The following is a 26,088-nucleotide window of genomic DNA, read 5'->3' as shown; positions in this document are numbered from 1 at the left end:
GTAAAAAAATAAATATTTAATGCGAACGGTTCATATTCAGGGTGTAAATTTTATGTTGACAAACGAGAATAACTCGAAAAATTAGCTTCACACGGAAAAATGTGTAGAATCAAGTGAGCAAGATGGTTAAGTAGTTTTTTCGTCGAAAACCAGCAGCCTCCGTTATAGTTTCGTGCCATTAACACTGGGGAACACTGTCACAATATAACATCGAAACATGATGTCTATATAGTCTGGAGACAAAACGTATGGTCCAGTATTTGCCATGGGTGATAATTAAAAATCTCTCCTCCCAAGGAAAACATTTGACAGGCCAAAAAGACATGTCCAGTAAAGCTGTATTATTTTCAACGGTTTTGCAATGACCAGTCTGCAAATTTAAATTGGCAGCCACTAGCGTCTTCTTACGGTGGTCTTCAACCTCGCAGGTAACGATGACGACATGAAATAGTATATAACAGTGGCTTGTGTTACCATAAGTCCACGCAAAACTCATTGTGCAGTAGCGTGTATCCGGTATCACAATTGTAGCGTGTATCACTGCCCAAGGAGAACATTTTGAGACCTTGATATGACAATAACAATAAACTCCTGAATTGTCTTTTATCGTTTCGCTTTTTCTTTATTAATTTCGCGCTCGCTTTCAATGGTATGCACGATAAAATGCAATTTACTGTGTAAATGGAAAAACAAGAATATCTAAGTTTTTTTGTGTTTGACGTTAACTAGGGAAGGTTCAAGTCTGATTAGTGACAATTATCGTAAGCAAACTGCCACCGACATTGTTATCGATTCGTAGTCGTGTCACCCATTTATTCATAAGCGAGCATACTTTCCCTCTGTGTTCGTTAGAATCGCTGAACCGCAGCTTAGCGGAGACGCTATCAATAATGAAAACAACATTGTTGTTCTCGTTGGACTAGCTAATGGTTACACTGAAAAATCCATACTTGCAATGGATAGTAAAAGTTTGAACGGGGAGCAGTAACAAGCCCTACCGCCGGCCGGAGTGGCCGTGCGGTTCTAGGCGCTACAGTCTGGAGCCGAGCGACCGCTACGGTCGCAGGTTCGAATCCTGCCTCGGGCATTGATGTGTGTGATGTTCTTAGGTTAGTTCGGTTTAATTAGTTCTAAGTTGTAGGCGACTGATGACCTCAGAAGTTAAGTCGCATAGTGCTCAGAGCCATTTGAACAAGCCCTACCTAAGGGTGAAAGGACTAAATACTTTTTATTACTTTGGTCCCTGTAATGATGTGTTAGGTAACGCCTGCAGGAAGGCTAACGCAAAACTAAGGTTTCCTACCTGTAAGAATCCTGGTTTGCTCTTGCGTCATTGCCTTGCCGACAAGCCAGGTAAATTAAGGGAAAGAAAAGAAGAAGAAACCGCGTGTATAAATCCATTGTGGCTCGGGCAGTAATGCCTACGCCAGGCAACAGGAAGGGTTTTTCTCCTAAATACAGGGAATATAATTACAACAACAGTAGCCCTCTAGGCTATCACTTACAAAATAAAGGCGGCCCTTTGCTGCTATAAATAAGGGCATGAAAGTACTACATGTTGAGACTTAACGGCAAAATCTCGATATTTTAGAGGAGCTGCAAATTTATATTCATTGTGCATTTAACCCTTTCATAGTGATGAATGAACAGACAATTTTCTCTCGCCAGTGTTTTTTTAGTATTAACGATAGCTTGTTGATGCCACAACCTTTGTCTGTTCTGATTCCACAGACTTATCCGTTCTTTGTTTCATCTAGCGCCTGTATTTTATGCGCTCGCTTGGCCTTTCATTTCGGCATTGCGATTTCCTTATGCGTGGCATGTTATCGTCTGAATCTTGCATTTGTTTATTCTTTGTCTATTTTCCCTTCTCTTATGTCTGTCATAGAAAAATTAATTTTAAAAATAATCTTGTGATATTTGGTATACTGGTTTAAGGTCTTAAGGCACAAGTTGTTTTTTAATTTGTCTAGCATTATATTGCTTCACGTTGTGAGTAGTGTTGTATAGTCAATGAAACTGGTATTCTTCCTTTTATGACGTTGTGCAACATCGCGCGATGTGTGAGACTGCGGAACCTATCAGAGTAATGGATGTATCCTCACTCCGTCATTCTCGCCTTAAGACTACATGTTAACTTTAAATTACTCAACGAAATCGCTATCTTTAACTGCCCTAAGATCGAATCGTAAGGTGGTAAATTTCATTAATCCCACTACAAAGCTTCCCGTTCAATCAATATAATACATTAGTGAATTAAAGGGAACTATGTGCTCCTTCAAATAAAAATACAAACGAAGCACAAACCATTTATTTATTATATTAAACAATTAGAAACTATTGGCATCAACATTCTACGAAAAACAAAGTTAATTGCTGACTACTAACAAGATCAGAAAGCAGAAAATTAAATCACTAATCCCGTACAGCCCAATGATTAAGTTAGAATCTCTAATGGTCGATGCTAACGGACGAATCGGGTTTTACGGAACTGTGATAATGGTAAGATTCCTATCTAAATATTACTTCCCACGTAATGAGCAGTGCTGCTTTAAACTCTCACCAATCAGTTGTGACGGAAACTCGGAGTACCGTGGTTGTAATGGAGACTCAGAGTAACGCTCCTCAGGACACCTCAAAGCTCCACGACGCCTCTAACCCGCCATCTGTCTCCATCCAGAATCAAACCAAGTATGTCCCTCTTCCACCCACTCCCGACTCGGCAGTTTGTTCCAATCTGACCGCAAACGCCAGTCAGGTAATATGTGTCAATTGCGTGTCACTGTCAAATTTAACAAATCCCCACCCCGGAATGTCGTCAATCATGGGCCAATCAGAGTACATCTTAATCGCTAGTTTGTCGTAGAATTTCCTGTCGGACATCAGCCGGCGATGGGCGAATCAGAGCGTAGATTGACACTTCTGAATTGTCCGAGGCTAAACCACATTCCCAGATTTGTACTTCTCCGCCATAAATTGTGGTGTCCCAGCAAGCCCTTGAAACTGCTGGCCATCTCAACAGGTGAGTCGTGCCACAGGTCGCTAACCCCGACTTCGTGAAAAGGACCCGTAGGTTCCGTGAGCTTCTAGCGGTGGCCACTTGACTCTCGCAGGCCAGCACAAAGCTTTTTGTGCCTATGACACACCTGCTGCATTCAGAGTTGTGTGTGTGTGTGCTGTGCATTTCCCACGTATTCACAGACTGGAACTATTAGCCCCTCTACCGACTAACACCTAAAATTTATAAAATACATTTAAGCGTAATAAGTCAACGTAATGAGACTTTAAGTAGATGCAACTACGGTGTCCTGCCTATCATCTGTCGTGAAAAGGAGCAGACAGATTTAGTATAAACGGAAAGAGGCAAGCGAGACGCTTGTAACCTTCCTATTGTCCCACTGTCTATATTTTCGTTTGCCGTATGGCTTTGTTCTGTTCGTTCATTTAAGCAGTAATCTTTTTTATATATTTTTTATTATCTTTTTTCTAAATAATGTATTTTGTATTTGCCGTCCATTATGACCTTCAATTTGACTTTTATGATTTTCTAAGACGACTGTCAATCATATAAGTACGTTTTTTAACATTATGTTGTCATCTGTCACGTTTTGTACAACGTTAAATATTTAGTCTGCTGTTACTTGTATTGTTAGCACAATTGTTTATTCACACCTCCTGTAGTCATTCGCAGAGCCACTTAACACATGTTGCCTATGAATCTTGTAATCTTTTGTGAAATTTTTGTTGGTAAGTTGAGGGGGGTAGGACGTCAAACTGGCCGACTTGGAGCAGGACAGGCACCAAAGGACATTTTAATTTCCACTGCCTATGCTTTTACAAGTAAATTCATAAAACTTTTTGTCAGCATGACCAGGAAGGATTCAGAATTCACACTCCCTAGCAGCGGAAGTTCAAAAACACAACAAAATAATTTTTTTAGATGTGAAATTTCATCATTTTTTCACTTATTATTGGCTGTGTTTGTTGCTATAGGTACACTCTTCTTCATAAGTAAGAGAGACTGTTCGATGAATTTTGCACAGCATACAAACCATACTTACAGGTATCTGAAACTCTATCATCTATTCAGTTTATCTCAATTTTTACTAAAGTTTTTAATAGATTAGGAAAATTCTAGAGTTTCATACACTTGTAAGCATGGTTTGTATGCTGTGCAAAATACATCAAAGAATCACTGTTACTTGTGAAGAAAAATGTACCTATAGCAACAAACACAGCCAATAGTAAGTGAAAAAAATGATCAATTTCACATGTAAAAAAATTATTTTGTTATGTTTTTGAACTTCCACTGCTATGAGTGTGAATCCCGAATCCTTCATGGTCATGCTGACAACGTTTTATGAATTTATTTGTAAAAGTATAGACAGAAGAAAATAAAATGCCCTGTGGTGCCTCTCCTGCTCCAAGTCGGCCCGTTTGACGTCCTACCCCCCTTAATGACGAAACGTGTCAATTAATTAGGATTACTGACAACCAACTAAAAAAAATTGATGTAGCAACCTTATCGGCAGTTTTGCAAGTTTTAAAAATTTCCAAGTACTTTTGCTCCTTTCACCTAACTGTAAATAAAATTTCTTCAGCTTGTATGTAGAAAATTTGCTGTTTTGCGTTGATCGAGTATCTGTTTACTTTTAATAGGCATCGAGTAAAATGTTTTCTCGCTAAATATGTTTACACGATTGAATGGAGAAACAAACACTGCCAACAAGGCCAAAAATTGCAGCTAATTATGATAATTCATTATTGAACAGTAACTGATCAAATATAATCCACTATTGCTAGTAAATGTTACGGCCTAGACTGCTGATTTATTGGTTATCCTTCTTTGTGTGTATGATATATCGCGTTTTGAGTACAAGTTATTTATGGCTTATTGTTCTTTTGTCAGGGTAGCCGTTAATGTGTAATTATTATTGGACTACACGTACGAGCTCAATCATGTAAATGACGGCCAGCCGCCTATGTTTTCTAACAGTCGTTGCATGAAACAGGTTTTGTTTTCGTGTAACTGACTCATAAAAACTAGGAATCTAATTTATTCCAAGTAAGAAATGGAAATTTTTATGATTTCTAGATAAAATCTAGAGCACCTCCTAGGAAATCTGTCTGTGCTAGCGATTTAAAACATTCTAAAATCTCAAAGTATAGGGCGCTTTGCGGACAAACGTTCACCGTCACCGGATCAAATTGGCAAGGGGGCAATTTATGTTGACTACATAAAGTTTATTCTCAGCATCTGAATGCTCACTCCAGAGATATTACTACTATGTGACACGTAACCACAGATGACTAACATGGCACTACTGCCATTTTTTTTCTATTTAGACTGAGTCAGAAGAATAAAGTAATACGTATCTTCGTTGTAGCTCAGTGAATTACAGTGCAGGATTATTTTGGCACGATTCAGCATTAAAGTTTTTAAAAGGACGAAACGTCCAAGAAAGGTAAGTCAGTAACAGAAAAATAACTTCTGTTATGAAGCCATCGTAGAACTGTTTCATGAATCAGTACCGAAAAAGTGGGTGAAGCAGGGGATACAACCCGTCGGCTTTGACCAATGACGTCATACATTAGTAATAGATAGTAATGTCTTCACTTCGAGGCATAGATAATAAAAGAGTGCTGTATTCCGGATAAGCGCTATCATCCTACATTAAAATAATTGAATGTGAATCTAAAAGCGATCGCTTGGTGTTCCTTAAATTATTCATCGTGTGATTTAATTAAATTAATTGGTTGTTTCTTATTCAAACGGTACTTAATTTTATTCGTAATGATATTGAGGTAATTTGGAGTATTAGTTTGTTATTGTAGAACAATGTTTAGTGACTTATTTTCGTTTATAGGAATGGATTTGTCTGTCGCAATGAATCTTGACGGTTTAAGACAAGCTATGGGCGAAGACATGTTGACCACAATTCGTTTCTTGCAAATGTGTGGTCTTACTGCTGATTACGTCCGATGTCGTGAGTGCGGCGAACATATGCGCCTCACCAATATATCAAGTCGCCGTAATTACGACTTACTCGTATGGCGCTGCAGCAAAGATCGGTTGTGGCGGTCCATTAGACGAGGGACGTGGTTCGAAAAATCCAAGCTCGCCTCGAGAAGCATTATGAAAATCACGTACTCTTGGTGTTTGAGATATCCTGTGTGGCTCTGTGTGCATGAATGTCGTGTGAGTAAGAGTACAGTTGTGGATTGGTACTCGTTTTGTAGGGAAGTTTGTGGGAAGTACATGAAATATAGGGGGCCGTTGGGGGGAGGGGGATGGGGGGTGGGGGGGGGGGTGTTATGGTCGAAATTGACGAGTCGCATTTTGGGAAAAGGAACCTCCGATGGGACTATGGGTGGGTGGGGGGGGGGGGGGAGGGGACAGTAGTTTCAGGTCAGCATTGTGACGACGTAGTGTTCAGAGTAGTACCAAATAGAAGTAAGGAAGTTTTGGTAAGCTTACTTGAAGATCAGGTTGCAGAGGGTTCTATCGTTATTTGAGACGGATTTTCTTCATATAGGGCTTTAGGCGATATGGGTTATCAACATCTAGTAGTAAACCACAACGTTGAATTTAGATCATTATCCACAGGGGGCTGCACTAACAGTATAGATGGTTAAGGTCAGCGGTGAAATTTCTTATAGGGAAAGGGAAAAGTCAGATTTCGACACTTCAAAGCCACCGAGACGAGTATTCGTGGATACAAAGTATTCCGCGGACACATTGCCCGTTTAAATGTTTTATTAAATATGTTGGCAAAATGTACTGTCCCAAATATCTCAGGTAATTGGGGGGGAGGTGTTGGTGAATGACTGTGTGTGTGTGTGTGTGTGAGAGAGAGAGAGAGAGAGAGAGAGAGAGAGAGAGAGAGAGACAGAGACAGAGACAGAGACAGAGACAGAGACAGAGAGAGATAGAGAGGGGTTTCGTGATGAGTTTGTTGTGAGTGTGGGTATGTGATTTTCGTTACTGTCTATCTAAGCAAGCTTCGATTATTCCTCGATATTTCCGTCTTGTAAATTCACTTTTCCATTTGCTTATTTTACTGTATTTCACTATCTTGACATATTTCACTGTTTTATTCCACCAATATGTGTATTTTCGTGTTGTTAAGTACGTAATAGAAATTTCTCAGCTGTCGATCTTCTTTCGTTTCCCAGCACTAGTATCAGTACGAAATTTGAATGTGTACTTGCTATATTAAAGGCGAAACCCTCGACACCACTAAAATTTGTATCCCGTCCTTCACTTCGCCTTTACACTGACACTATATATGTCAGTTGGCGAGCAAGATACAAATGTTGATAATATCTATATAGCTCAAGTAACGAATGGGATGCTATTAGTCTCCAACGCAACAAAAAAAACTGTACCTCATAGTGAAGTACGGGATACAAATTATACATGTGTCGTCTTCTTGTCTCCGTGTAGTTCAATTGAGGTACAGGTTGCAAATGTAACGTACGTATATTTCCACCTTTCCGTTACCAGCGTACATATATAGAGGTCAACGGAAGTCTGGTATACATATATTACATACGTAGGTCCTTCTGTCATTAGTAGTACTGATATGTACGTAAGAAAAGACTGTTACTAATAGCGGGGACAAAATAAACAACACATATACAATTTGTATCCCGTGTTCCATCTAGGACTTACTGAAGCGGAGGATACATCGTTCAAGTGAACAATAGGACAGTAATGCTAGTGAAAACGAAGAAATCAACTTACGACAAACTTGTATTCCGTACTGTACTTAAGCAACACACTTCGAATGAGCTTTTAATTTGTATCCTGTGTTTCATTTAAGGTGTAGTCAAGCAAGGGATACATAGTTCAAGTGAACAACAGGACAATGCTAGTTAAAACTAAGAAATCGACGTGCGCTAAATTTTTATCCCGTACCGTACTGCACTTAAGCAATACAGTTCGAAAGAGTTTCGAGATACAACTGACATACATTTAAAGTGATGTATTCTTTGCTAGTAATATATTTCATTCATTTCTTTACATTATATTTTGCGGAGAAATACTAAAATACAAACACGGGATATCGTTAACGTGAAAATACTACTGGCCCTTATATATGTGAAGTACAGTTTTTGCCTTTTGCATTCCTTTGTTTCTGAACATTCTTCTCAGCTCTTTCATCTTTGTAATACATGCTCTCTGGCCAATTCTGACGTCATTAGCCAAAGCCGACGGGTTATATCCCGTGCTAAACTAGACCCGAGAAAGTTACGCGCCAGTTGTCTTATGTGTCATGTTTTTACAGCAACGTGTTTCGGGGCAACATTATCGCAACCGCAAAAGTTGTACTACAAATTGATAATAGGTTAACATAATCCGATAACATGTTTTGGTAATTGTATCAGATATTCGAAAACTGATCGGTAACATTCTCAGTACTGAGAATAATAAGTGTCACGTCACCATACTAACTATGCTATTACCAGGGGTGAGGTTTTATGTGACAAACAGTGATTGCAACATTCAATGCAAGGCATCTTCATGGATCTCAGGACCAGAATTCTGGTCCAAGGCACTGTGTTAACACTTTCAATCTGCTTATGGAGGGGATCAATAACACGTTATTTCAATAAATAACAGGCAGTTGTTTGAATTCAGCTGTTCATGACAACTTTTGTTGGACTACGGCAATGTAAATACACACCTTCTCATCTTCGGTATCCATTGCGTTGACACAGAAGTCTCGTCGCCTTGGATATAATCCATGTAAAGGTTCAAGACCTCTAAGTTAAATTATACCTTGCACGTTGCATCGTATTATGCTACTGTCACGTGCAACAAAGGATATATTATTAGGTGTCACTTAACCATGGAAATATGTTATTAGTTGTCGGTCAGCCATAGACAGTAAAAAATGAGAAACACTGAGTAGGAGCAGGATTCTTTGCCATATTACGTGCATTTTAAAGTTAACTGTAGGAGGTGAAGAAGCAAAGCCTACGTATTAGTAAAGCGTATCAGTTTAAACATTTTGCCGCCGTCTTTACGTAATACGCCGAAAAATTAAAGATCAGTCACGAACGAAAGTAGACGAAGGATTTTTTTATAATTTGCCAAGGTACACAAAACAACTACTTTGAGAATAATAACGAATATATTGAAGTAGCTTTGATAAAACATGCTTGACTCTTTTGATTTTTATTATTGTTTGTTTGTTGTTGTTCCATATGTAAACTGGTTTTCTATTCTCTAACTTTCTTGAACGTATGTGCTGTAATGTGAACCTCTACAGTGCTAGCGATGTGCTTACGTGACGGCTTCTGTTGAAATGAATCCCCGAATCCATCTGAAACTGTATTATTGTATTGCAGGTAAATTTTTCTAGAAATAATTACAAAGCGTAAAACTGAATACTAGAGAAGCTATCCTGCGAAATTGTATGTTGTGCAGTGGAATAAACTGCGCAACGGTGAGTGACGTCACAGTGTATGTCTTACGATTCCAACACAGAAAATAAAAATAAAAATTGTACATAAAATAACAAATAAATACCCGAAATGCTTAAGGGAAAATTGTCCTCTAAATTTACGTACCAGAAGCGACTAAATAAAATACCAAATTTTAAAATGCACATTGTAAGGATAAGAATGTCTCAGAAACAAATGAAATCTGAACTTCCCAACCAAACTGAACCTGATAATAATTTGTAACGCAATGCTTAACTGTCAGTGATTTTACTGTGTCCTCGCTGTGACGTTAAACTGGGCCCTTACAATCTTAGGTGACTTACTTGTGGCGCCGGAAACTGTACACTGCTTTAAAGTGATGAATATTAACATGTAGTGCAACAGTAAAGCAGCAAAAAAAGTACTAACAAGCTCACCATGCTTTACTTTGACTGACTGTGTTCCACTAACAAGGAGACTGTATTAACTTCCCTCACCGTTATCATTGATGCTGACAGGCCCTGTATGGCACTACTAAGACTTCATCAACATATGTAAACATGGTGGTGCAAGTCTTCCCGTTTTCGAAAAGATCGAATTTGAAAATTTCACATCTGGTTACACACATTCGATGGTTCGAAATATTAAAGCAGTCCGCAGCCGAGAGAGTAAGCTCGCAGTCCCACATGCGCAAGAACTCTGGATGGGTCTTCCTATAGGTACTTTCCCATTCTAATAACACAATTACTTTTACTGTAAAAATTATCAATATTTAATGATTAATTCATTGCTTACATAATGTTTAGCAATAAAAAAGAGACCGTAAAAAAAAGGATATCAGGAGAACTTACGGTTAAATCAGTACAGTCATGTAATTTGTATGTTGAAATGTGTGTGAAAAATTATGGGACTTTACTACTAAGGTGATCAGTCCCTAAGAATACACACTACTTAACCTAAATTATCCTAAGGACAAACACACACACCCATGCCCGAGGGAGGACTCGAACCTCCGCCGGGACCAGTCGCACAGTCCATGGTTGTAGCGATTTAGAACGCGCGGCTGTAGTTTATAGTACTCCATATACCATAAAGAACAATTATTGCGACATACAGCACGTGTTATGAGCGTCGAATTTTTGCAGGAGCATGATTTTTCAGTGTGAAAAAAAAAAGTTAGCATTCATAAATGGTTCAGCGGCTTACCACACACATCGAAACTTACCACCGAATATTTGTACATACTTTTGTACGTACTAGTGATGGTGTACGACTGATTAAATTTTTATTAAACTTCTCTAGAAGCTATCTCTCTACACCGTTCGCTGATGTACGAGCAATTTTGTATTCGTTACATAAGATTTCTTGCAGGTATGTAAAAATAAACGTTGCAAGTCTGCACTAGTGGAATACATTTGGGAGTGATTCTTTTAATACTGCAATTTTCCAGAATAACGTAAGAATGGGGGAAAAAAAGGACCGGTAGAAAGATTCGATCCAGAGACTTCGCGCCTCTCAAAGTAACAGCTAATTCGCCCAGAACTTTTTCAGCTTGCGGCTATACAAAATATGTTAGTAAGCCTGCAATTTTGTAACTCGATTTTGTCGAAACAGTTGACATTTGCGTCTTCCTGGAAGTGCTAGTCGTTCTCTAGACAAACTGCCAAAACGACTGAAATCGATGAGGGAAAGTTCGTACGGTCCCCTTGTAAATGAGAATAACACAGGCACTGCAATACTGTATCGCTGAAGACTTCTGTTTTAAAAATATCCAGTGTGCAGATATATAGTATGAAACACTGAATAAAAATGGAGCTCACAACACTTTCATTTAATACCAAAAATAAGTTAGCAACTTTCCAAGGGTCAAACACACAACACATGCTAATTAAAGAAAATAGACTCTGAAGTGAAAAAAGTCATGGCATATCTCCTGGTATTGTATCGGACTTTCTATTCCTCAGTATAGTGCATAATTTTGGTGCGACATGGGCTCAACAAGCTGTTGGAGGTCTCGTGCAGAAATAATGAGCCGTACTGCCTCTATAGCTGTCCATAAATGCGAAAGTGTTCACGGTGCTGGAGTTTGTGCAGGAAATGACATCCCGACTATGACCCTTACATGTTCCATGGGATTCGTGCCGAGAGATCTAGGTGGCCAAATCATTCGCTCGGACTGTCCACAGTGTTCTTCAAACCAATTGCGAACAATTGTAGCCCGGTGACATGGCGCATTGCCACCCATAAAAAGTACATGAAAGACTGAAAATGGTCTCTAGGTAGCCGAACCTAGCCGTTTCCAGTCAACGAGCAATTCAGTTGGATCTGAGGTACCAGTCCATTCCATGTAAATACAGCCCCAACCATTATGGAGCCACCACCGGCTTGGACTGTGCCTTCTAGACAATTTGAGTCACCGGCCGGGGTGGCCGAGCGGTTCTAGGAGCTACAGTCTTGAACCACGCGATCTCTACGGTCGCAGGTTCGAATCCTGCCTCGGGCCTGGATGTGTGTTATGACCTTAGGTTAGTGGGTTTAAGTAGTTCTAAGTTCTATGGGACTGATGACCTCAAGTCCCACAGTGCTAAGACACATTTGAACCATTTGAAAAATTTGAGTCCATGGCTTCGTGGGGTCTGCACCTCCGTCACTCGAACCCTACCATCAACTCTTTCCAGGTGAAATCGGTATTAGTCTGACAAGGCCACGGTGTTCCACTCGTCTAGGGTCACAGGCCGAAGAGAGGCGCGACAGGCGATGTCGTGCTGTTAGCAAAGGCTTCTAATGGCTCTGAGATCTGTGCGACTTAACTTCTGAGGTCATCATTCGCCTAGAACTTAGAACTAATTAACCCTAACTAACCTAAGGACATCACACACATCCATGCCCGAGGCAGGATTCGAACCTGCGACCGTAGTGGCCGCTCGGTTCCAGACTGCAGCGCCTAGAACCGCACTGCCACTTCGGCCGGCGTTAGCAAAGGCATTCGTGTCGATCGTCTGCTTCCATAGCGCATTGACGCTAAATTTCGCCGCACTCTCCTAAGGGATACGTTCCGTACGTCCCACATTGATTTCTGCTATTATTTCACGCAGTGCTGCTGGTCTATTACCTCTGACAACTGTACCGAGCGCGTTGGCTAAGTGGTTAGCACATTGGACTCGCAGTCGGCAGGACGAAGGTTCAAACCACGTCCACCCGTCCTGATTTAGGTTTTCCGTGACTTCCACAAATCGCTTTCTTCCTCGTTCTTCCCTTGTCCGATGAGACCGATGATTTCGTTTTTTGGTCACCTCCCCCCCCCCCCAACCAACCAACCAACCAACCAAACAAACAAACAACTGACAACTCTATGCAAACACCGCTGCTCTCGGTCGTTAAGTGAAGGCCATCGGCGACTGCGTCGTCTGTGCTGAGAGGTAATGGTTCAAATGGCTCTGAGCACTATGGGACTTCTGAGGTCGTCAGTCCCCTAGAACTTAGAACAACTTAAACCTAACTAACCTAAGGACATGACACACACCCATGCCCAAGGCAGGATTCGAACGTGCGACCGTAGCAGTCGCACGGTTCCAGACTGTAGAGCCTAGAACCGCTCGGCCACACCGGCTGGCTGAGAGGTAATGCCTTATATTGGTGTTCTCGGCACATTCTTGACACTGTCGATCGCAGAATGCTGCGATATGTAATCTCCCTCACGTCTGTCTTCAACTACCATCCAGCATATGGCCATAATCGCGTCGGAAACCTTTTCACATGAATCACCTGAGTACAAATGGCAGCTCCGTTAATGCACTACGCTTTCATACCGTTTGTACGCGATACTATCGCCATATGTGTATGTGCATATTACAATACTTTGACAGCTCGGTGTAGTGCATGTGGTATAAGAGAAAATGGTCCTTAAAATAATGTGACAGGCATAAGAAGGCCCGATTTGGCTTAAGAGGGATACTATTTCGGAAACATCAGTCAACGACGATATGAGATGGAGTTCTTTCTTAGTTTATGCCGTCCTGTAAAGTTTCGTGAGTTATCAGTATCCGCTCAAAAAACAGTTGTGGCACATAAATGATTACTCATTATTGTGTTGACGCGGGGACTGAGGTGCGCCTGCCTGTGCCCGCAGGAACCCCAGCAAATCGGAGGACGGTACGTGGACGGCCACTTACTGGCCGGTGCACACGGCGTACGGCCGCGAGTTCCTCACGCTGGCCATCAACTCCAGCGAGACGGGGCGCGGGCCGCGGCTCAAGCAGTGTGCCTTCTGGAAGAAGTATCTACCTCAGCTGATCGCCATGACCAGTGAGTACCCCGCGGCGCCTTCTGGCCAAGCCTTGCATTTCTCTGTTGATTATCTCATTCTTGCTGTGATATGAAAGTGTCGGGGGGGGGGGGGGGGACTTTCAATAAAAAACAGATGGAGGCAGTGTGGCTCGCATCGAAATGATGATGATTCTGTGTCGGCAAGAAGGAAAGGAGGATGTAGAGATGTAGGGCAATACAGGTAAATGGCTACCAATGTCTGTGATTTGGGGGACTAAGTCATGGTTGGGAATGGGATGTATTAACTGAGGGTTGAGTGAGAGGGTGTGGTCAGAAAGACAGAAGAAGTACTGCAGTCCTAGTCTACATATAGCAGACCAGGGGATTCGTGCGATACTTCCGCACATTTATATTTTAAAATAATGACGGTATTTCGAACAAGCGCAGTCTTTGCGATAAGGATTGTTGTGGGAAGGAAGAGAGAACATCTTTAAAAAAAGAACCGAACGACGTGAAATAGTAATGAAGAATTTTTGTTACATCCTTGTACATACAAGTCCATGTGCCCAAAAATATATTATGTATTCGGAATGTTTGTCCCGTCTCGTACGACTGAAGAGATCGGGGACTGTCAGTAGGATCACATGACCCACAACTTCCGCTCAAGAAACAGTTTCAATTACAGTAAGCACGTAAGCAACACGAAAATAGCAATTCAAAGCCCCAATGAAAAATATGTTTGTCGTATCCGATTCGTTTTGGAAAGTCAACTTTTACGATGGGCTGCGGTCGTGGTTGTTACCTGCGACAACGCTGTGTCAGTTAATAAATATTTTAAAACAAATAAAACGGTAATTGTGATAAGAAAATATGAAAAGGGAGGTCTCTTATAAGTAATTAACCAATCAGTTTCGTACAATATAAGTATGAATGTTGACATCCATGAAGGCATCAATGAAACCCTTTCCTTTATGATATTTAAAAGTCACTTTTATGTTAACATTTTCCACAAAGGGTAAATTATAGCGCAAATTTGCTGCGCAGTCTCAGAAGCCTATTGCAATAATATTTCCTGTGAGACTTAATTCATCCTTTTACGATTAATATGTGTTAAGGAAAAGAAATGTTGATGTGGGAAATAATATATTTGATTGGAACTAGGGCTTAAGACAGTACGACGCACTCTCTGTCACCAAGACGGATCCTGTTGAAGTTGTCTTCGAATCGGACATTGTGTGGAGATGGAGGGAAGGTGGCACATGTTGATATACACATCAAAAAAATTTGTGCATCACCTCGGTTCCGAGAGTTCCGGAACATGTACAGAAAATTAAAATAGAGGCCAACATAACATCATTCACTCCCTTTTTATTGCTCATGAAAAACACTTGCTGGCCACTCTAATCGAGCGATGTCGTTATCCTGAAGGAAGTAATTCACAAGATGTACACGATGGGGGCGGGAATTATCGTCCATGAAGACGAATGCCTCGACAATATGCTGCCGATATGGTTGCACTATCGGTCGGAGGATGGCATTCACGTTTCACGTTTCGTACAACCGTTACGACGCCTTCCATGACCACCAGCGGCGTACGTCGGCCCCACACAATGCGACCCCAAAACAGCAGCGAACCTCCACCTTGCAGCACTCGCTGGACAGTGCGCCTAAGATGTTGAGCCTGCCAGGGTTGCCTCCAAACACGTCTCCGACGATTGTTTGGTTGAAAACATTTGCGACACTCATCGGTAAAGAGAACGTGATACCAATCCGGAGTGGTCCATTCGGCATTTTGTTGGGCCCATCTGTACCGCGCTGCATGGTATCGTGGTTGCAAAGATAGACTTCGTCATGGACATCGGGAGTGAAGTTGCGCTTCATGCAGCCTATTGCGCAGAGTCTGAGTCGTAACACGACGTCCTGTGGCTGTACGAAAAGCATTATTCAACATGGTGGCGTTGCTGTCAGGGTTCCTCCGACACATAATCCGAGGTAGCGGTCATCCACTGAAGTAGTAGGCCTTGGGCGGGCTGAGAGAGGCATGTCATCGACAGTTCCTGCCTCTCCGTATCTCCTCCATGTCCTAACAACATTGCTTTGGTTCACTCCGAGACGCCTGGGCACTTCCCTTTTTGAGAGCCCTTCCTTTCAGAAAGTAACAATGCGAACGCGATCGAACCGCGATATTGACCTTCTAGGCATGGCAAACTACGGACAACACCAGCCGTGTACCTCCAAACTGGTTGAATGGCGGGAACTGATCGGCTGTCGGACCCCATCCGTCTAATAAGCGCTGCTCATGCATGGTAGTTTACACCTCAAGACGGGTTTAGTGGCATCGTTTAACAATATAAGGGACTTTGTCTGTGATACAGTTTCTACTGCCAACGTTTATCTTGAAGAGTTCTGGGGACTGGGATGATGCAATACTTTTTTTGGTGTGTGTATATGAGGGGAAACTGCATTGTAGATAGTCGAGTTTGTGGTATTTACATGGTTCGTGAAGAGAATCGACGAATTTGAGTAATTGGGGGGGGGGGGTGGATTTTATCAAGCTGTGGAGATGAGAGAATGCGGATATGGAAGGGGACGCGGAGTTAACGGCATTCTACAAGTTAGAAGCGGTGGTAAACTTTTTAGGGTGTAGGGATCCAGGTTACGTTGGCAAAGTAAATAGAATAGAGTGCAAGTGTCCCCACATTAACTCTGAAGTACAGCAGGATCGCCCTAGTGAATGGAGATAAACTGCACTTGTTGAGTGTCTCACGAATAAAACTACTACATCCGTGATCACCTGTAAAGATTGTGATTCTGCATAAGCAATACAGGATGATTAGCATCTACTGTAATGAACATGTAGACAGTGCATATCTCGTGTTAAGGGACAAATTACACATGCAAATTACGTAAATTAACTGAAGGTGAAGACTGTATCAAGCTGACACTCTTTAGTTGCCACGTATAGTCCGACACTAAATAATCAGACCCATCTTAGATATCACGAAGCTAACGAATTTAATATTCCACGTTTATGTTATCTTCATTAGTGCATTTTAATTAGCATGGCTTAGATTTTAAAGCTTAAATTCTGCTGTTGTTACAGAATCTTTCCTCCTCTCCATGCCTTTCAGCTGTAATAAAAGCTTTTCTCGTAATATTGTGTACTAGAAAAAAGGTTAAGTACTCTTGTTCTAGGTCGTACAAAAGAACATTTTTTTGGTACTTCGGCTATAGCAAAGGTTTTGTCACCCCGATAATTAGAAGTCATCGTCCTGTATATACACATTTAATTGAGAAGAAATAAGAGGTGAATGAATTTAACTTCCTGGAAGATTAAAACTGTGTGCCGGACGGAGACTCGTACTTGGGACGTTTGCCTTTCGCGGCCATGTGCTCTACCATCTGAGCTACCCAAGCACGACTCACGCCCCGTACTCACAGCTTTACTTCCGCCAGTACCTCGTCTCCTACTTTCCAAACCTCACAGAAGCTCTGCTGCGAACCTTCAGAACAAGCACTCCTAGAAGAAAGGTGGTAGAGCGCTTGCCCAAGATGGTAGAGCCCTTGCCCGAGAAAGGCAAAGGTCCTGAGTTCGAGTCTCGGTCGGCCACACGGTTTTAATCTGCCAGGAAGTTTCATATCAGCGTACACTCCGCTGCAGAGTGAAAATCTCATTCTGATGAATGAATGTTTCATAGCTATTCTACTAGTTTTGACACTAAAATACAAGAACGAGGGTTATGTATAATCTTTGGCGGGTTTCGGTAGCTGTTTACCCATATATTTGACGAATGGGACTATTGATAAGTGCTCTTTTGTAATTTGAATCTCTGCATAAAACTTAACAAAATTATCAGCGCTAGGAGGGAGGGAAGATTGGGTCTAGCGTTCCGTCGACATCGACGTCCCGTTGAAATCTAGGTCATTAGGGACAGAGCACAAGCTCGAATTGTATCAAGGATAGGGAAGGAAATCAGCAGCGCTCTTTCAAAGGAACCATCCCGGGATTTTCCTGAGCGATTTAGGGAAATAGAGGAAAACCTAAATCTGCATGGCCAGACACGGGTTTCAACCGTCATCCTCCGGAATGCGAGTCTAGAGTGCTAACCAATGCGTTATCAGTAAAATTTGGTCAACACTACAACGGAGACGCTCCAGTGTATCTCTGTCTTCAACTTAACCGAATCATTCAACACATATTGGAAAGGCAATGCAGCAGGTTGTTTACGACCGCAAGGACCGTGGAGAGCTACAAACCCAATTTATGCACGTTTTACAAAGCATCTTGTCTCGTTACTTACTTGGATACGACAACTAACAATTTGTAGTAAAAAAAAAGTGCAAACTTTGATATTAATTTTACTAGCTGTTCAGCAATGACGAAATACCAAATTTTCCGGCTGAAGAGTATCATAAGGTCAGAATCTGTGTTTCAGAAGTTTTCTGTATTCATTTAATATTCTTAATTATTTGTCGTTCTCTCACTAAATTGCAACATCTGACGCAGCGTAATGTGCCTGCTTGCAGCCAGGCACAGACTGCCGTTGCCCTGAGAGTAGGCGGAATATCCACTGAGGTACTGCCGGTGAGCAGTGGAAACATCACGAATTGTCGTCTTTGGCAGTCGGCCAACGATAGGGGAGGCCGTGAAAGCGGCTCTGATTCGCTGCGTCTGCTAAAGGGCCGACAGTAGCCGTGAATACCGAGCATGAATGTGGCGCTACTGCGGGAGTGGCGGGTTCTGCGAAGCTGTTTGCTGATATTCCACAACCCCGACCTACAGTCCCACCTGCTATGACTGTTTGCTGTATCCTATCATACTGAATGATTCTCCCGTCGCTGCTTTGCAGAACAGTTTCGTATTTATACAGGGTGGGAAAAATACGCTGTCCAGCGTTCTCTAAGCGCGGTAATTATTTTCCATAGCGATTTAAATTTTTTTAATTTGGCTTAACAGTGTCTTCAGACTTTCTGTGTTGTGATTTATTTAAGAGTGACGCTCTGAAATGTCACCCTCGGGCTCGGCTTTGCATCGAAGAGTAAGATGTCGACACTTGAGAAAAAAAAAAGCTAGAACTCAGAAGTTCATGTGAGGATCAAGGTAGATATTGATGACCCAGCGCCACCAAATTTCACTATAATTCTGCCCAATCCCACTGTGGACCTATCATACGGTGTGAAAGTCGTGTCACCCACGTTGCACGCCTTTTTTACTTTTTTTTTTTTTTAAGCCTCGTCGGCGAAGGATAGAACTCGACTCCCAGCACTGAAATGAGGTGGTCTTCATATGTCTGGCCGAGGATAACATTTCAGACATAGCTCCTCTCACAGCAGAGACAAGAATTCCTCAGGGGGAGGCACAAAGAGCCTAAATGAAACCACCCTTTTCCTTGAGGCGTTCCACGCGTTTAGCGGTCGAAAATGATACTTCGCAGCACACTGAGCAAAACGACGACACTCTTGACCATCTCGGACACTGCTAACATCCCACGTACGCTTCAACCCTTTTCTGAAGACACCGTCGTCCAGAATTCTTATCACACCCCTTTGGGGTGCAGTACGACCAGAGTTTTTGCGCTGACGTACAGTGTGGAACCACGAGGGAACCGTTTGAGACCATTCGAGGGGAACTGAACACGGTCCGAAAAAGCAATGGATGCTTCCGCTTTTTCAGCTGTCCTGTTTTGCGCCCTCCTGTGGCGTGATGACGGAAGGGTGCGACATTGACACAAGAGTGAATAAAATAGCAAATGGTCGTTCTAAGCCGCCCTCTCCATCCTAGTTTGGCGAAGCACTCAGTGTCACCCGTCCACATTTGTTAAGCAGTTTAAAAATGTTCGCCTGGTTAAATCAGCAGGACAGAGCAGGTAGTTGGAATTGTGGAAAGGGGCCAAAAATGAGCAGCTGGAACACATACAACTTTGTTTATTTGACCAAATATTACAGCACAAATTTCCGACCTTAACTATGGACTGAACATGTCACGCAATCTTATGGCTTAAGGGCACAACCTCTTTAATTTTTAAAACGGCTGAAGCCCCATGATTTAAAACACAACTACAGTAAATTTTCAAAAGGAAGAAAGCGCAAGATTTTATCCTTAAATAAAATTTCCTATGAGGCTGAAGGCCCAAACAATCTAAGACTTGACAAGTAAGGAATTTTAATTTTAAAACGGCTGAAGCCCCATGACTTAAAAACGCAACAACAATAAATTTTCAAAGGCAGAAGGCCCAAAGCTTTATCCTTAAATAACTCTTAAAAAAGGAGGCTGAAGACATACCAGTAAGGAATTTTACCTTTAAAACGGCAGAAGGCCCATGATTCAAAACGCAAATACAATAAATTTTTACAAGGCAGAAATCCCAAGGCTTTATCCTTAAATTTTTTTTATAAATTGGGCTGAAGACCTAAACAATATAAGCCTTACGAAGTAAGGAATTTAAATTTTAAGATGGCTGAAGGCACATACTTAAAAAACACAACTACAATAAATTTTCAAAAGGCAGAAGGCCCAAAGCTTTATCTAAAAATATTTTAAATGAGGCTGAAGGCCCAAACAATGCATGACTTGACAAGTATGGAACTTTAAATTTTAAAACGGCTGACGGCCCATTATTTATACCCCAACTAAAAGGGTACAAATGCAAACCATTGGATATGAGCCATTAAAATACACAAACACCAATAAGAACAGGCAGTACAGCCAGCGGCTGTCAGAAGTTTTTGGTGTCGGTCTGCACTTGAAATACACTCCTGGAAATTGAAATAAGAACACCGTGAATTCATTGTCCCAGGAAGGGGAAACTTCATTGACACATTCCTGGGGTCAGATACATCACATGATCGCACTGACAGAACCACAGGCACATAGACACAGGCGACAGAGCATGCACAATGTCGGCAATAGTACAGTGTATATCCACCTTTCGCAGCAATGCACGCTGCTATTCCCCCATGGAGACGATCGTAGAGATGCTGGATGTAGTCCTGTGGAACGGCTTGCCATGCCATTTCCACCTGGCGCCTCAGTTGGACCAGCGTTTGTGCTGGACGTGCAGACCGCGTGAGACGACGCTTCATCCAGTCCCAAAATTGCTCAATGGGGGACAGATCCGGAGATCTTGCTGGCCAGGGTAGTTGACTTACACCTTCTAGAGCACGTTGGGTGGCACGGCATACATGCGGACGTGCATTGTCCTGTTGGAACAGCAAGTTCCCTTGCCGGTCTAGGAATGGTAGAACGATGGGTTCGATGACGGTTTGGATGTACCGTGCACTATTCAGTGTCCCCTCGACGATCACCAGAGGTGTACGGCCAGTGTAGGAGATCGCTCCCCACACCATTATGTCGGGTGTTGGCCTTGTGTGCCTCGGTCGTATGCAGTCCTGATTGTGGCGCTCACCTGCACGGCGCTAAACACGCATACGACCATCATTGGCACCAAGGCAGAAGCGACTCTCATCGCTGAAGACGACACGTCTCCACTCGTCCCTCCATTCACGCCTGTCGCGACACCACTGGAGGCGGGCTGCACGATGTTGGGGCGTGAGCGGAAGACGGCCTAACGGTGTGCGGGACCGTAGCCCAGCTTCATGGAGACGGTTGCGAATGGTCCTCGCCGATACCCCAGGAGCAACAGTGTCCCTAATTTGCTGGGAAGTGGCGGTGCGGTCCCCTACGGCACTGCGTAGGATCCTACGGTCTTGGCGTGCATCCGTGCGTCGCTGCGGTCCGGTCCCAGGTCGACGGGCACGTGCACCTTCCGCCGACCACTGGCGACAACATCGATGTACTGTGGAGACCTCACGCCCCACGTGTTGAACAATTCGGCGGTACGTCCACCCGGCCTCCGGCATGCCCACTATACGCCCTCGCTCAAAGTCCGTCAACTGCACATACAGTTCACGTCCACGCTGTCGCGCCATGCTACCAGTGTTAAAGACTGCGATGGAGCTCCGTATGCCACGGCAAACTGGCTGACACTGACGGCGGCGGTGCACAAATGCTGCGCAGCTAGCGCCATTCGACGGCCAACACCGCGGTTCCTGGTGTGTGCGCTGTGCCGTGCGTGTGATCATTGCTTGTATAGCCCTCTCGCAGTGTCCGGAGCAAGTATGGTGGGTCTGACACACCGGAGTCAATGTGTTCTTTTTTCCATTTCCAGGAGTGTATTAACGTTCACTTAGTGGAGACAGGTTGTCGGCCCAACTATATCCGATCCGCCGGCAACCTAATCAAGAGACAGTCAACGTACCCACCGACAAGACGGCTTACTTTCCACCTGACCATTACCCAAGGAACTCCAATGTCAATACGTAAAAAGGCGTATGCGCCCAGAACCAGGTATGCACAAGCTGTCAAAACAACACGTACGTGTTGGACAGCGACAACACGGTGAGGAAAGGACAGTGCCTGAATTTTACGTCAGCGGCCAGGGCAGGTAACCGCAACGCTAACGGCCACAAGGCAGATAATTTCGCTGGTGCAATTGGACTTCAAATAACCAAAATACAGTTACACTCCACCAGATGATGGCCAAACTTTCGCCAACTCGAACACTTGCTGTTGCCCACGGGAATACCCCTAAAAGCCAACCACGAAACCAACGGCACAATATGAACAGACTCGCTTCGGTAGTTAAATCACCACTCAACTTTGATGTCCTGGGTCGGTGAGCCACGAACCTCGTAGCAATCTGAACAGCTCCCGCACACCCCGGCACTGCGTAGACATCGCTAGCAGGCCCTCCACACTGCACCGCACGGAGATTTCCTGGCTGATCAACACCAACCGACCGACTGCCGCACACTGGCTAGCCGGAAACTATAAGCACCAGATCAAAGGTAGTACAAGGTGCGAAAATCGATATACACCGCTGCTGCCACACGTAGAAAGAGGAAGAAGCACGGCATAACCGCAATAACCGCGGGAAACCAAACGCAGAGTGACAGTCAAGGTTTAAACCAACGCATAAACCAGGGCCAGCACAGCTCACCTGCGACGAGTATTCTAGGTGCTTGCAGGTAAGCAACTACTTGAAACGACTGCTTTCCGGCATGCGTCTTAGCAGGCCACCAGGACACTCATATGTTCGCTCTATGCAGGTATATTTTTAACGTATTCAACAAAACTAAGGCGGGTGACACTGAGAGTATTACCGAAGTTGAGGGTCAAATTCCGTCAGATGGTTTGGGCAGTCCATAATGGTTGCGCCCTACACACAAGAGCAACAGCTGCGATCGCACTACACTTCTTAAATTTGTGTAGTCACCTTCAGCGGGCATTAGCCCCAAAACGTCCTTAGAGAAAGGTTTAATGGCCTTTGGAAGGTCGGCCAAGTCAAAGAAAAAATGCGTTGAACTGAACGCCTCAGGGGTAGGCGTGGTTTCATTGACTACCTTTTATGCCACTCCCTGACGCATTTTCGTGTCCATTCTGAGAGACGGCTTTTCTGAAACGCTTTTTCCGGGAACGCATAAGGAAACAGCGTGATTTCATCTCTGGGCATCGCCGTTCTAACCTCCATGCGAAGACCTTTAAAGTAGGGGTAAACTGTGGGTCAGAGTGAATGAGACGTTCTTTCCATCGTGTAAAGAGTCCATGACGGCGTTAAGCAAATCTCTGGTGAAATTTGATGCCAATATAACGTCATTAACCTAACTTACCCCTTACATCAACTGAGTTCTGAATCTTTCCCGCATGTGTCGACAGCTTGCAGTTCGAAGCTTCGCCGAGATCGAGGGTGACGTCTGGGCAATAATTACGTGATTATTTAATTGTGTTGTACATTGTATAACAGGCCAGGAAAATACGAGGGCTGTACGGAATGTAAGGTCCGGTGGGGTGCGAAATGGAAACCGCAGTGAAAATCTGATGAAGATTTGCACAGATACGTTGGGCAGTGCCTCTACTATGCCCGTCGATCGCGCCATGTTCTCTTTTCAGTGTGCACGTAAAGATACTAACAGCAATAGAGTGGCCCGCCAAGTATGAGGGCCTGATGTGAGATTTCGCCTGATGCCATGCGTTTCCTTCTGCACGACAATTCTCGGCCGCGTTCTGCGGGGGCAATGAAGATTCTCCTGCAGCGTTTTCGATGGGAAGTGTTTGATCACCCACAATACAGCCCGTAATTGACTCTTCCTGAGTTTCACCTATGCTCGCTTCAACCGCTGGCTACGAAGGCAATGTTCTAACGCCACGACAGATGTCTAAATTGAAGCGGCGACTATGTGGAGAAGTAGCTGTAAGGTACAGCTAACTGTTGCAAATAAAACATTTTTGATTTTCACGGTGGTTGCCATTTTGCGACCTGTCGGACGTTACTTGCCGAATAGACCTCGTATATCATGTACCTAAAGATAGGCAAACCAGCATTCATAGTCTACATCCGGGTTTATGTTTTCAATTGGTTTTCGGCTTCAGAAACCGTCTTAAGCCTATGACTGTAATTGTAGAAGACACAACACTCGTTAACAACTTTGGAAAAGATGTTAGAGATAATAGGAGCAATGTAAAATAGAGTAAACGTCAGATCTGATATTCTAATTGTGTTGAAATTGAACTGTGTAATCTAAACAAAAAATAAATATAAGAGCATAGCAAAAACGCAAAGACAAAACGCTGAAAGCACTGTGCTCATACATATGTGTGTGTACGAGCAAGTATGTGTGTATGTGGGACGGGGGGAGGGGCAGTAATGGGAGAGAGCGAGTAGGGAGCGACATTATTAACCCTGTTATAAAGTAAACTACAGAATATATAGAAATTCTGTATATACAAGGTGTTTCAGCTGGCACTATCAGTGGGTCTTACGCAACCCACAACGCCTTCAAAAAACCACGTCCAAGATTTCAATATTCTCTCATTTGTTATATACTCTCGTTTGCTACGTGCCAACTACGAGTATTAGTCCTACAGAAAAAATGGACCTTTTTGTAGGATTTTTAAAGTACCTGAATTGTGTACTGGGATACGTTCTCGCTGGAGGCCACGGTTCTAGAGTAGTGCAAGAAAAACCCGTCTGAAGGTTACTTTTGTTCGTTTTTCTTGAATAATTCCGAAACTACGGAATCAAACGGAAACGTATACCAATACAAACTTTAACTATGTAAAATTTCCTACAAAGAGCTCCTGTTCATTTTTTTCCGTACAACTAACCGTTTGCTCTTAGCTAGCAAGACATAATGAAAATCATGCGTATGGTATTTTACGTCGTTGTGGGTTGGAAAAAACCGTTAGGTAAGAACAGCTGGATCACCCTGTATATAACAACTATCGCATTAGCGCAAGTTCATTACATGTTCACTAGAATACTAATCGACAGAATATTTAGCAATATGGAGTTCCCTGGCGGTCAACATAAAATAAATAAAGGATGACATGGATGTTAGGAACGAAAGAAACAGTGCATGACCAATGGGTAAATGAGGAGAACTAAATGTAGCCGACAAGAAGTATTAAGTTGTTTGTTATTTTCCAGGACTTTCAACAATCATTCTTTGTTTCCGAAGTGGGTCTCATGGGACTGTGGCGGGTAGCTGCGACCTGCACACCTTACATGCTCAGTATATATGGAACCCGATTTTTCACTCTTGCTCATAATTTGGCACAACAGCTACAACAAACACTTTGGCGAAACCGCACAGCTTTTGCATCATAGTTCCAGCACTATTTTCTGATGACAACTTCTTGAGAATTCCTTTCGTGCGGATCAGAATAGGAGACTATTTACCCCCAAAATATTTAATCCAATATGGTAGTATCTTCATTTAACAATACTGTAGAGCTGTAGGTTGTCGCAAATGCAAGGAAGTGTCAGCTAGTGTCGCAAGGCTAAACCAGTCAACCGGACTGTTCCCCCTGCAAAAATTATATGTTGGTTTAACCTCTCTGCAGATACGGCGCCGATACGGTCCTCCTGTGGAACGACTGTCTGTTTCGCGATGTCCAAGGTTCGCGGTGACTATTGCTCCGTAAGGTTCCCGAAATGTTGTTGTACACTACTGGCCATTAAAATAGCTACACCAAGAAGAAATGCAGATGATAACCGGGTATTCATTGGACAAATATATTAATACTGGAAGTGACATGTGATTACATTTTCACGCAATTTGGGTGCATAGATCCTGAGAAGTCAGTACCCAGAACAACCACCTCTGGTCGTAACAACCGCGTTGATACTCCTGGGCATTGAGTCAGACAGAGCTTGGATGGCGTGTACAGGTACAGCTGCCCATGCAGCTTCAACACGGTACCACAGTTCATCAAGAGTAGTGAGTGGCGTATTGTGACGAGCCAGTTACTTGGCCACCATTGATCAGACGTATTCAGCTGCTGTGATGAAATTATCAACATACGTATGACTCAGAAATGCTGTGCAAAAT

The 26,088-nt window shown here is 43.0% G+C and overlaps 1 protein-coding gene across 4 annotated transcripts in view; it reads left to right on the top strand.

The window, feature by feature from the left end:
* Positions 1-26,088, top strand: part of LOC126335497 (acetylcholinesterase-like) — a 2,358,475-nt gene that overhangs the window by 2,097,672 nt on the left and 234,715 nt on the right. For all 4 annotated transcript variants that reach the window (XM_049998832.1, XM_049998833.1, XM_049998831.1 and 1 more), the window contains one exon: positions 13,562-13,737. In XM_049998832.1, coding sequence (XP_049854789.1) covers positions 13,562-13,737 — 176 coding nt within the window. The remainder of the gene's footprint in view (positions 1-13,561; positions 13,738-26,088) is intronic.

The sequence above is a fragment of the Schistocerca gregaria genome, chromosome 2 (assembly GCF_023897955.1).
Source record: "Schistocerca gregaria isolate iqSchGreg1 chromosome 2, iqSchGreg1.2, whole genome shotgun sequence".
Taxonomy (NCBI): domain Eukaryota; kingdom Metazoa; phylum Arthropoda; class Insecta; order Orthoptera; family Acrididae; genus Schistocerca; species Schistocerca gregaria.
This window is presented reverse-complemented; position numbering and strand designations above follow the sequence as displayed.